Here is a 12,274-nt window from a genome sequence, read left to right on the forward strand (position 1 = left end):
CTTATTTATCTTTTTTGTCTTGAAGTGTCAAAGCATAGTAGATGACATATTGTTGTAGCTAACTAAATAGTTTACTTTGCAGAACAAAATCATAGTGTACTAAAAACACAGAGCATATCTTCTGCTGCTCTGCTTTGTAAAGTACTGAACAATCAACAGCTAAATCTCCAGCCTTCTTTAGCAAGGGCTTATTGACCATTGGGAGCAATAGTTTTTAGGATAGCAAAAATTTTGGCTCTTAATAAGCTCTCAGTCTTTTTAGGAAAACTATTGAAGCAAAGTTCTAAAACTTCTACTTTCTCTAGTGGTCATTTTAGTATTTCTGGGTATTAATGAATCAAGCATTTAAAAATAATTTTTAAATGTGCATATAATTTTAATATCAAATATTCTTTTCTTTTAGGCTATAATATTGAGCAATGTAGCTAATGTGTTTTGAATTAGAATATAAATAACTCAAGATTAGGAACTAAAAACCTTTAAAAATGAATCAATAATATCACTTTCCTACCAGCCAAATATAGTGCTATTAGAGTTCTGAAAAATTAAAGACAAAGCCATTCTTGGTTGATTATTGTTTTTAAAAGTCTACATTTTTAATGTAGCTGAGTGCTAAACACTTAGGTCTGTGGAACAGTAAATACATTGTGATTGTACACTTTACTAGATTAAAAAGCTCTTTTCAGACAAGAATGTTCAGCTGTGGAATATGGTTAGATAAAGCATGTTGATAAAATAAATTTCAAAATGTCTTTGGCTTTTCATAGAATATATGTTCCATGCTGTCCTGCGATTTGTATCTTGTTTTCAGGAGTTCCAGCCTGTCTTGACTTGGGTTAAGATGATGACACACTGATGCCTAGCCTCACTTTCAGAAAGATGTAAATCTGTCAGAATACATTTAAATGTTGAGGTTAAACTTACATTTAAACACATTTTTCTAGGGCTTGAATATTTTTAAGTGCTTAAACACTGGTGAAAAAAGATTTTTAGAATGATTCTTAGAATGGCCTCATAACTATTTAGTTTTGCTTTTTGATTTAAAACCCCCAAATTAAGTCTCTTAAAACTAGAATAAAGATGTATACCCATAACAAGTTAGTGTTAATTACACTTACAAAATACAGCAGTTCAGTCTTCTGATAAATCATTTCTATGACCAAAATCTAACATATTACATGCTAACCAATTTGCAGGGTAAACTCTTCTGTTTGCCGCTTTGTTTTCTGCCTCCATGCCTATTTTGCTATGCAAAAGCTTTATGTCAATTTACTTTTTGAGCCGTTTAAGACCAAACCAAATTATTCCTTCAGCACATTTTAAACAATCCCTTAAAGACCTCTTTTTCTTGGCTATGTTTCCAATCTTGGCTTATCACTATAATATTTCATGCTCCATGCTTCTGAAAAAATTCAATATTCAAGAACAAAGTAATCCAGAGCTTTACTTCATTTCAGTCTTTTTATGTCCTAGGGCTGTCCCAACTCAATGACCCAGTTTTTATTGTGTCACATCTCACTGTCTGTTGCTGACTGCGACCAGCTTGCCTAATCCTTTTCCCGTCCCTTATCAGTTTTCCCTTAATTCAAAAATCTTTTTTTTTTTTTTTATTCTTTCCAGTTCTCCTTTCACAGCTTTTAGATTTTTTTTTTCTTTCTCTTTAGACTCAGTGTTCCTGTGGTAACTACTCAGAAATACAAAGACAAATGGGTAACTAAAGTCCACAAATCTGTCCTTGTCAAAATTTTCATTGTACTATTTTTAGAATTGCGCCGTGGTGAATAGTAGAAAGTGGATGTTATAATTTGGCAATATGCCCTTAAAAATGTCCATACTCTAGGACCCAGCAATTTCACTTCCAGGAATCTGGCTTATTAATTAAAAGGAATCATCTAAGAGATGGAAAAAGCTATATGCATGAGCTGTTCATTACAATGTTATGTATAAAAGAAAAAGGAAATAACACAAATATCTAATGATAGGAGAGAAGTTAAGTAAATTATGGCCCATCTACTTGACGAAATAACACACAATCATTTAAGATGATGATTGTGTCACTATGTAGAAACATGGGTAAATACTTTCAGTGTTTTCGGAAAAGCAGGGTGCACAACTGTAAGTGCTTATGATCACAATTGTGTTTTTAAAAACCTATTTGCAAAGTAAAAACATCAAAGAAACATGACATTTGTGAATAGTTGTTATTTTAAGGTGGTGGAATTATAGATGATTTTTCTTTACTCTCAAAATCTTGTGATCCTAGTCCTTTCGATCTTTTTTTTTTTTTGAGATGGAGTCTCACTCTGTCACCCAGGCTGGAGTACAGTGGCGGGATCTCAGCTCGCTGCAAGCTCCGCCTCCTGAGTTCAGGCCATTCTCCTGCCTCAGCCTCCGGAGCAGCTGGGACTACAGACACCTGCCACCATACCCGGCTAATTTTTTGTATTTTTAGTAGAGACGGGGTTTCACCGTGTTAGCCAGGATGGCCTCAATCTCCTGACCTTGTGATTTGCCTGCCTCGGCCTCCCAAAGTGCTGGGATTACAGGCGTGAGCCACTGCGCCCGACCGAGTTTTTAAAAACTATAATCTTAATTCAAGTAAATGAATCATTAGGTAGGTTATGTCAAATAAAACTTAGATTAGATAGAGCTCTATTTAAGTCTAATAATAATCTAATGGCTGGGTGTGGTGGCTCACACCTGTAATCCCAGCACCTTGGGAGGCTGAGGCGGAATGATTGCTTGAGGCTAGGAGTTCACGACCAGCCTAGGCAACATAGGGAGACCTCAGCTCTACAATTTTTTTTTTTTTTAATTAGCGGGGCATGGTGGCCTGTGCCTGTAGTCCTAGCTACTTGGATGGCTGAGGTGAGATCACTTGTGCCTAGGAGTTGGAGGCTGCAGTGAGCTATGATTGTGCCACTGCACTCCAGCCTGGGTGATAGAGCAAGACCCTGTCTCTAAAAGACAACAACAAAATAATAATCTAATAACTGGGTGTGGGGGAGATAAGAAAGGCAATATTTCATTTTGTTTACCCTTATAGGTCATCTCTGAAAAGACGAATTAGAAAAAAAACCCTCCTAATATCTGTTTTAAAATACAAAATTATCTTTAAAACACTATAGTAGGTTCTATTCAAGTTTATTTTATTGCCACTGACTTTATCCAGGCCAGCTTGTTCTCATCTAACTTACTTAATCACATTCCTCCTGGTATCTCTGCCTCTGGTCCAACCCTTTCAATCCATTTTTCACATTGTCTTCAAAGAGATCTTTCTGAAACCTAATTCTGTTTCTGATACTCCACTGTTTAAACCGTTCAGGGATTCAGAATAGAGTTCTGAAAAATTAAAGACAGAATATATTCAAAGCTTTACCCAGGCTTCCTAGCACCTTCCAAGCTTTTCTGCCTTATTCTGTACCATTTCTTCTCACGCACACTTTCCACTAGCCTCAACAAACTAGTTGTAGTAGTTGAAACAGAACTCACAGTCACTATTTTTTGTTTCTTAACACTGAACTTAATATGCTCTCATTCTTTAAATCTCAAGCGTCACTTTCTTTGGGAAGCCTTTCCAGATTCGTCATTCATTTAGATGTCTCTTCTCTGTAATCCTATAGGGCCCCACCACCCTGTGCTATCACTGATTTGCTTATCTGCCTTTACTACCAGACAGTGGACTTCTTGTTTGCATAGACAAGTGGGATTGAGTGTGTATTCATTTAACCTGAATACCGCCTATCCCCCCTCAGACAATGTGGAGCATGGTGAATACTAAATGGTGTTGGTGTAGGGCTAATGTGCTAATCCTGGGATACTAAGTGCTAGGAACACAGAGGGAAGATGCACTGGAAGCCAAGGGCCTGTTACCGGTCAGGTACTTAGCAGGTAGAAACTCATTCAATGCATTTCCCTGATAAAGTTACGCTTTTTTTTACTTTGTCTTAAGGTTGTACAAATGTTTTACCTCCCACATCATATCCCTGAGAACTAGGAGCTTGTCTTGTCTATGAACCTTTGACTATTCCTTATATATACTAGTCATTCAAGTGTATGTTAAAGTAATACATTTTGATGTTTTAAAATAATTTTGATTTAGGTTAGGCTTGGTAGCTCACGCCTGTAATCCCAGCACTTTGGGAGGCCGAGGCAGATGGATCACTTGAGGTCAGGAATTCAAAACCAGCCTGGCCAACATGGTAAAACCCTGTCTCCACTAAAAATACAAAAAAATTAGCCAGGCATGGTGGCAGGTGCCTTGTAATCCCAGCTACTCAGGAGGCTGAGGCAGGAGGATCACTTGAACCCAGGAGGCAGAGGTTGCAGTGAGCCAAGATCGTGCCACTGCACTCCAGCCTGGGTGACAGAGCAAAACTCCATCTCAAAAAAAAAAAAAAGAAGAAGAAATAAATAAAATAATTTTGATTTATAGAAAAAATATGTAAAGGACAAAATATTTGTGAAGTTCAACATTTTAAACAAAAATTTTCAGAATTGTTGTAAAGAGAGAAGGATAAAATATAAATTAAGGATGGATAAACATATTCAGATAAAATTAAAGACCACCTAACCCCCAAATGTGCTGACATGTAAATATCTTCTCTACCTTGATTTTCACATACTTATATAGGGAACCAGGTATACTCCAATAGAAAATATTGGTTCAGCCTGACCCAAAAAGTCATGGTTTTACTGTTCAGATGGAAAACAAACAAATGACTTGGTCATGGTTTCAATTTACTATCTTTTTTTCCCCCACTATTACTATATCTGCATTTTAAACAATATGTTTATTACAGCAAAATTACTTGGAAATTTTGATAAATCAATTTTCTCAAATTTTTTACAGTTAAAAAATTTTTTTATGATTATGACTGACATTTTGTTATTAATCTCTTAAAGTTTAAATGTACCAGAAGTTCTGCTATTTAAAATAAAACTCTGGAAACAATCTTGAAATAGAAATGTCTCCATCATCCCCTAATTTATCTGCTTTGTAGATTTAATTTTATTTTATATTTTCTTATAGAATCACCTACCTATACCTACCCAGATACCTACCTAGTCCTATCTGGGAAACAAATGCAAATGAATATGTTTTAGAAAACTATTCAAACAGAATTCTATTTTAAATTCCAAATTATTAAGAGTATAACTAGTGACTACTTTGGCATGAGAAAGATTAACTAGCCACTGCATGGAGGGAGAAATATTTGGCTGAACTTTATATATAATCATAAAGAGCAGAAATAATAAAATTAGCATAGTTTGGTCAGGAAGAATCAAGAATGAGTGGGAAGTAAAGACATTTTTTGAAGTTCAGCAAAACAAGAATGAATAAGGCAAAACCTGGGAATCCAAAGTATGAATTGTAGAAAAAGAAACTTGAAAAGAGCAATGTTTAATGCAGCTACAACTGTCTCTCAGTGAAATACATTATGAAGGCCCATTTCCCTATAGAAAAAAAGAAAACCTGTAATGAACATATCATATCCTTTAAGACAGTCCAACAGTCACTAATATAATGTTCGGATAATCCAAGCAACTTTGTTCTTAACCAAATCTCCTAAAATAGATTTCTCCTATTAGCAAGGGAGCATGCTTATTCAGGATCATGAGTATAGTCCCTTTGGCCATCTTAGCTCTCATATGTATTAAGAGGCGCTCTGGTTTCCAAATCAAGCCTCATGTGAATTTAATGGGTATGAAGTAGTTCTTTGGTGACCGATAACCTAGTAGATGAGATCACAAGTGCTAATTTAAAACGCCTACTACAGTGCCCACTACATAGAAAGCTCTCTAGGATTTGTTTTCCTTCCTTCCCTTGCAACTCTGTAATAAAAAACACAAATCTATAGCCCCAAAAAATTGCACAAGACAAGGATGATCTGTTGTTGATACCTTAAATATTTAATAATTTATTGTAAAAGCATTTTATATACCACCATTACAAATACTGAATATGGTTTTATGAAAGTTATAATTTTATAACAAAAATATTTCCTAAATACCAAGGCAATCCACCTGTTTTCTTCTTAATCTCAGTATAACAGCTAATATTAGGGTTAGAATTTAACCCTAGCAGACATGAAAATTTGGTCTCTTGGTTTATTTTTTATTTATTTATTTTTTTGAGACAGAGTCTCGCTCTGCTGCCCAGGCTAGAGTGCAGTGGCTTGATCTTGGCTCACTGCAAGCTCTGCCTCCCGGGTTCACGCCATTCTCCTGCCTTAGCCTCCCAAGTAGCTGGGACTACAGGTGCCCGCCACCACACCTGGCTAATTTTTTTTTTTGTATTTTTAGTAGAGACGGGGTTTCACCGTGTTAGCCAGGATGGTCTCGATCTCCTGACCTTGTGATCCACCCCCCTTTGGCCTCCCAAAGTGCTGGGATTACAGGTGTGAGTCACCGCGCCTGGCAGGTCTCTTGGTTTATAAATATAGTCAGATACATAGGAACATTGACTGGCATTTCCATGTCAAGAAACATGGTCATATGTACAGCCAAGACACGGACAACCAACAAGTTTTAAAGAAATGGACACATCTCTAGTTACAGATTCTAACCAGAATTACTACAGGAGAGCTGGCAAATGACAACCACCAATACATACATTTCTACACTCCTGAAAAAGACAACATCAAAAAACATTAAGAAATTTGGCATCAGGTAGACAACATCTAGGTTTTGGGGCTAATATACTGATTCATACATTGTACAAAGTTTCATCATTGCCCCCAACCTTGGAATTTCAGAGTGAGAGTGTATACAAAACAATTGCTTTGTCCCTTTTCTCATATTAGAGCTCTGATATTTTCCTAACTCTTACAGTCTTCTAGAATGATCTGTCAGATTTTCACTCAACACTGGGTCAGATCTCTTCTATACATGACCTCATCCTTCTCATGTCTCCTCTGTTTGCAGAGAGCCGGTCAAAGTCTTGGAGGTGGAAACGAACTGCCAACTGATTAACCATTTTCCTTAAGGTAAGAAATGCTGCAACAACTTGGAAAGCAAGGAAGAGAGTGAAGATGATATGTATCGCTTTTTCCAAGGGCAGATTTGTTAGGCCTTCATTAAAGAGCAAGAAAAGAATTAAAGGTAACTGCAATAGAAGGCTCAAAAGCCAAAAGCCAGCCAACTCAGGAACCTGCAATGACACATATCAAAAGTAATAAAAATCAGTAAAATATAGTTTTTGTTTATACAGATAAGTACTTATCACTACTGTGAACCTACATTATGGGCTCTGTGATTCCGAAGGAGGATGACATGGTCCTTGTCCTCAGAGAACTTACAGTCTAGATGAGAAAACTAATTTATGTAAAATAATCCTAGAATACTACACTTTAGTGAACAACTAAGGGCAATATTTAGAAGTACAGACTAAATGCTACAAGAAATAAGAGAGTGATTAGGGTAGGTGAAAGAAAGACCTCAGGGATGTAGGCTTTTAAAGTTGTGGAGGAGGAAGAGGCAAAAAGGTAAGTAAGCAAACACGTGAAACTAGCATGATTGGGAATCAGCACATCAGCCTGGAATGAATGGCTGAGTGAGAAAACAGCAAAACCTACAGTAAGACAGGCTGGGTGGGGCCTTATTATGAAGGGCCTAGAAAACCACAGGAATCTTTAGGCATTATCCCTACACTCTGGTAACCATAAATGCTTAGGTAGCATGATGATGCAGAAAACATGGGCCTGGCGTAGGAAACGAATTCATAATTTTCCCCCATTTTCTTATTCAGGATCCAAATACACATGTTTAAGTAACCATGTATTTTCAAGACTGATGAGAAGAGGGAAAATATCAATTTTAAGTGTTTACCACATTCATATGCTTTACATAAATCATTTCACTTAATCACAACAAACCTGTGAAGTAAATATTATTTTCCTCATTTTATATATGAGGAAACCAGGGCTCAAGAGATTAAGCAAACAGACCACAGTGACAGAAGTGGTAAAGCTGGAGTCAGGCTTTAAATTCAGGCCTGTGCTCTTTCTGCCACACCTCACTGCCTTTTACTTGTTATGAAAACTGATTTCATTTATATCTATCACTGAGAGAAAGGAAAAAAGAGCTTACCTTTTCCTGTAGGTTACCCATGTAGCCCAGATACAACCGGATGGCTTCAATTAAGGTTATTAGGATGATAACAGTGATCACAATGAATTTGTAGTAATCAGGCAAGATTGAATACTAAAAGAAAGGCCAAAACATGTTTGTAAAATTGCACGTATAGTAACACTGATTTGAGATAGAAAAAAATTATTAAGAACTTTAATTTTATTGACACTCTAACAACGTCAGGGCAGCAAAAGTATTAAAGCTTAGATTTACCTTCATGTGAAGCATCATAATGCTGCTCACCCACCACAGTGGGAAATAGTAGGTATTAAAATAAAGTGACATCTGCAATGCCAAACTGGAGACCATTTCATTTTCTACAGAAGGAATAGAAAAGGAACAAATTATGAAACTTGGTCTATGCCCTATAAATATATATATCCTATCCCATAGAATTAATAACTATAATATTGGCTCAGTAAAACACCAAATTTTAAGCCTATTTATAATCATTGACAGTAAAAGGAATATTCATCCTAATACCAGTTAGGTCAAATATTGGCTATTTGGGGGTATGTTTCATATTTTTCAATTATTTTACCATTTTGCCATTACAGTCTTCTGACTTTTTTGCATATACTAGTACAGATTTAATGTAGAATATCAATATAAATCCTATTCAACAGATAATTATCATTGCCTGCTTTGTAGAATTCTATGTAAATAGCATATAAAATTAATGCATAAAATAAATAAAAATGAATCTCTCACATATAAACTAATCTCATACAAAAACGGATTACCAAGATTATATAATTAGACACATCTCTCTTTTCAGCATACCCTAATCTTAGCCATTCTTTAAAGTCCAATTCAGCGTCGTCTTTTCCATCAATACTTCCTTCATCAGTTCCCCCACCCCAGCAGAAATACCTTTCCCTTCAGGTACTTATCACTCTAAACTGTCAATAAGAAGTGCTAGCAAAGAACCACATTCCCCTCCCCGAAAAACAGTCTGGTGTACTGAACAGGTCACGGGCTTCAGAGTTCAAGCAAACCCGAGCTCCCCAAACCTCTGTGACCCTGGATGTCAGACTTTACATAAATTATTTAAGTTCTTTGAGCTTCTATTTCTTCATCTGTAAAATAGTGAAATTAAAACTTCCTTACAGGCTGCTTGTGAGAATTAGAGCCAATATGAATTATTTCTTCCTAGCACTGTGCTGGGCACACTTAGTAGGCACTCAACAAATATTAGTCCCCTTTCCTTCTTCTCTTCTATTTATCTACTTATCTGCAAGCACACACCATGTCCCACCCTAATTTGAGACCCTCATAGAATCTAGCATCTTGCTTTATATGCAGTGAATATCAAATACACATAAGAATGAATTAATGTAAGCATACTGTCATAAGGACATTACTAGTATAGCCATTTGTGATACATGAGTTCCATTTACCTAAGGTTGATTCCATAACACTTTTTGCTTTTATGTAAGACAGAAGGGTCCTAAATTAAGAATTTGATTTTTAAAATTGAACCCTACAAAATACATCCTAAATTTGACTAAATTCTTAAGAGCGGACACATATATTGAAATCAGTTGTTCTACACGTAAGATTTTAAAGGTCCTAAAATAAATGTCTTAAGAACATTATTTTCTCCTTTTCTCCATAGTTGAGTGTTTTTATCTGTCATTTAATAATTTTAAAATATAAGAAACAGTCATGGTCTCTCGCAGCAAAATAGTTTCTTTTAGCTCCAAAAATATGCCTGATTATTATGATCTACTTTTGCTTGCAACTGCTTATTAAATTACCACTGATAAATGAATGAATTCTTAAAATCTGTTAAATCTGAAGACAACTCACCAGCCTAGGATCTTTCTGATAGCAACAGCACAATGCTGTGGACATGGTAATTACATAAATTTGTTATTACAGTACAAATAATCAAACCTACTTCTGATCCACAAAGAACAAAATACGGGAAAGAATAATAAATTGGGCAAGCAGAACATTTCAGTACCTTTGAGAAGAAACTGTAGTCAAATTTTGCAAAGAACGGTTTTTATGTTAGAAGTATTGTGTGTTAACATCTTAAAGGTTATGCTATGTCCATATTTCAGCAGATCAAACTTATAATCATGGAAATGAAAATCAAATTAATATGTAAATGAACCTTAAAAGCATAAGATATACATTTACTGAATTTTGCAAAAGTTCAAGTTGAGTTCTATAAATGGAATTTAAATTAAAACATACAATATAAATCAGGGATAGGTAAACAACTGGTCAGCTGCCTAAACGTTTTTGTACAGTCAATGAGCTAAAAATGTTTTTTTCACCTTTAAATGGTTAAAAAAGTAATATTTTTTTCATACGTGAAATCCATACGAAATACAAATTTCAATATCCTTAAAGTTTTATTGGAACACAGCCATGCCTATTCAATAACTATTGTCAGTGGCTGCCGTGGAGACCATATGGCCTACAAAGCCTAAAGTACTTACTATCTGGCCCTTTTCAGAAAACGTCTTTTTACCTTGTATTATCAGACGTTAGTGCTCATTAAGCCTCATCCTTGGAACCAGAAACGTGAAACCTAATTTTTTCACATTTTTCTCTGTACATCCTAAATCATAAAGGCCTACATTTGGGGAATAGGCAAGTGATCAAGACGACAAAATGCAGCTTTGGGGACTGCCTTTACTTTTCTGTCCCTTTTAAAAATTCTGTAAAACCAAGCAGTGGAAAAGATTTATATTTCCCAGCAGACTTGAATGATGGAAACCACACGGGTTTGGTTGACAGTGTGTTGTCTACCATCATGATGTAGGAGGAGGAACCTGTTCTGGAGGAAACTGCGTTATCACTTGTCATCAAGTTGAAGGATGCAGAGGCATCATGGTATTTTCTTACCTTATGGTAAGAGTTACATATAGGGGAGGAGGAGGAGAAGGCAGGGAAGGGGTGAGTTTTGTTGAACGTCCGGCTAGTATGGCACATGCCAGTTGGGAGTGGATGGTGGTTTGAAAGGACTCTTGAAAAAAAAATTTTTTTCCCCCTAATCTTTTCTGCCAGAAAATGGCCTTGCTTAGGAACATACTTGTTCTGCTAGGAAAAGGGAAAAGGCAAATTTGCTCCCTGGGCGGCGGGTGGGGACAGGGGAGGTGGGGATTGCTTGGGCTGTTCCTCGCCATCCTGGACAGAAAAGCCGGGGCGGGCGCCGCAGAGGAAAAGCAAGCTGGGCCTTCGCTCTCGCGGTGCGCGGGGGACTAGCCTGTGCAGCAAGGGCGGCTTTTATCTTTTTATTTTTGGGGTTTCCCAGGAGCAATGATGGGCCTTGCGTGGCACAGAGGTCGGCCCCACCTCAGCTGCCGGGCTTGCACGGAGCAGGCCAGGCGCTAGCGCGCGCAGACCAGGCCCAGCCCGCGGCCGGAGGCCGCCAGCGCCTCAGCTCCCCGCCCCGGCCGGCCCCTCCTCCAAGGCTCTGGCCCGCACTGCGGGAAACTGACTGAAGGCGACATCGCCATTTTAGGTACGGGCAAATTCTGGACGCTCCAAAACCCACGCCAAGCCCTCAGCAGGTCACACCCCCTGCGCCGGCCTCGGTCACTCACCGGGACCCTCACTGTACTCCGGACCGGTCCGATTGGAATCAGTGAACACAGCCCGGCTGAAGTTTCCCAGCCGCTGGCGCACCGGATCCGGCAGCTCCATGCCTGGGCCTCGGTATCCCTCGCCCCCTCAGATACAGGCTAGTCTGCGGGCGTTCCGAGGCTCCGTGGTTCTCATGGCAACCGGCCGGCGCGAGGCCGGCGAGATCCGGGAGCGCGCGGGGGTGCCCGGCTGGGCCGGGTCTCGTCGGGAGCCCGCGCAACCTTGAAGGGACCGGCGTACTCAGAGCGCGTTCCAGGCCCCGGGAGCCGCGCGCCTCGGCCGTGTCCAAAACGGCAGATCTCTTAGTTCTGCTTTGAGCCCGACCATCCTAAAAACAAACCTATACTAAGAAATGAGCTAGGGTTGGACTGCGATACAAGGAGCCCTCATATCTTGCCAGTGAAACTGTAAATCGGTACAACCTTTCTGGAGGGAAATAGAGAATGAATGCAGAGCTTAAAGAATGTCTAGAGGTGTAGGGGTATGTGTGAGAGAGAGATACTATGACTGATTATTTTTTAATAAGAAAATAGAGCAA

The 12,274-nt window shown here is 38.2% G+C and overlaps 2 protein-coding genes across 6 annotated transcripts in view; one reads left to right on the forward strand and one right to left on the reverse strand.

The window, feature by feature from the left end:
* Window positions 1–7,003, forward strand: part of LOC105465119 (UDP-GlcNAc:betaGal beta-1,3-N-acetylglucosaminyltransferase 2) — a 325,143-nt gene extending 318,140 nt beyond the window's left edge. For all 5 annotated transcript variants that reach the window (XR_011611782.1, XR_011611783.1, XR_011611781.1 and 2 more), the window contains one exon: window positions 6,928–7,003. The gene's annotated coding sequence lies outside the window, so the exon portion shown is untranslated. The remainder of the gene's footprint in view (window positions 1–6,927) is intronic.
* LOC105465118 (transmembrane protein 17) lies at window positions 5,893–11,833 on the reverse strand. The gene is made up of 4 exons (XM_011713369.3): window positions 11,697–11,833; window positions 8,347–8,450; window positions 8,092–8,205; window positions 5,893–7,153 (listed from the first exon to the last, which is right to left on the reverse strand). The coding sequence occupies exons 1-4, from the start codon at window positions 11,794–11,796 to the stop codon at window positions 6,875–6,877; spliced, it is 597 nt and encodes a 198-aa protein (XP_011711671.1). The 5' UTR covers window positions 11,797–11,833; the 3' UTR covers window positions 5,893–6,874.
* Window positions 11,834–12,274: the final 441 nt, after the last annotated feature.

This window comes from Macaca nemestrina, chromosome 13 (assembly GCF_043159975.1).
Source record: "Macaca nemestrina isolate mMacNem1 chromosome 13, mMacNem.hap1, whole genome shotgun sequence".
Lineage (NCBI taxonomy): Eukaryota > Metazoa > Chordata > Mammalia > Primates > Cercopithecidae > Macaca > Macaca nemestrina.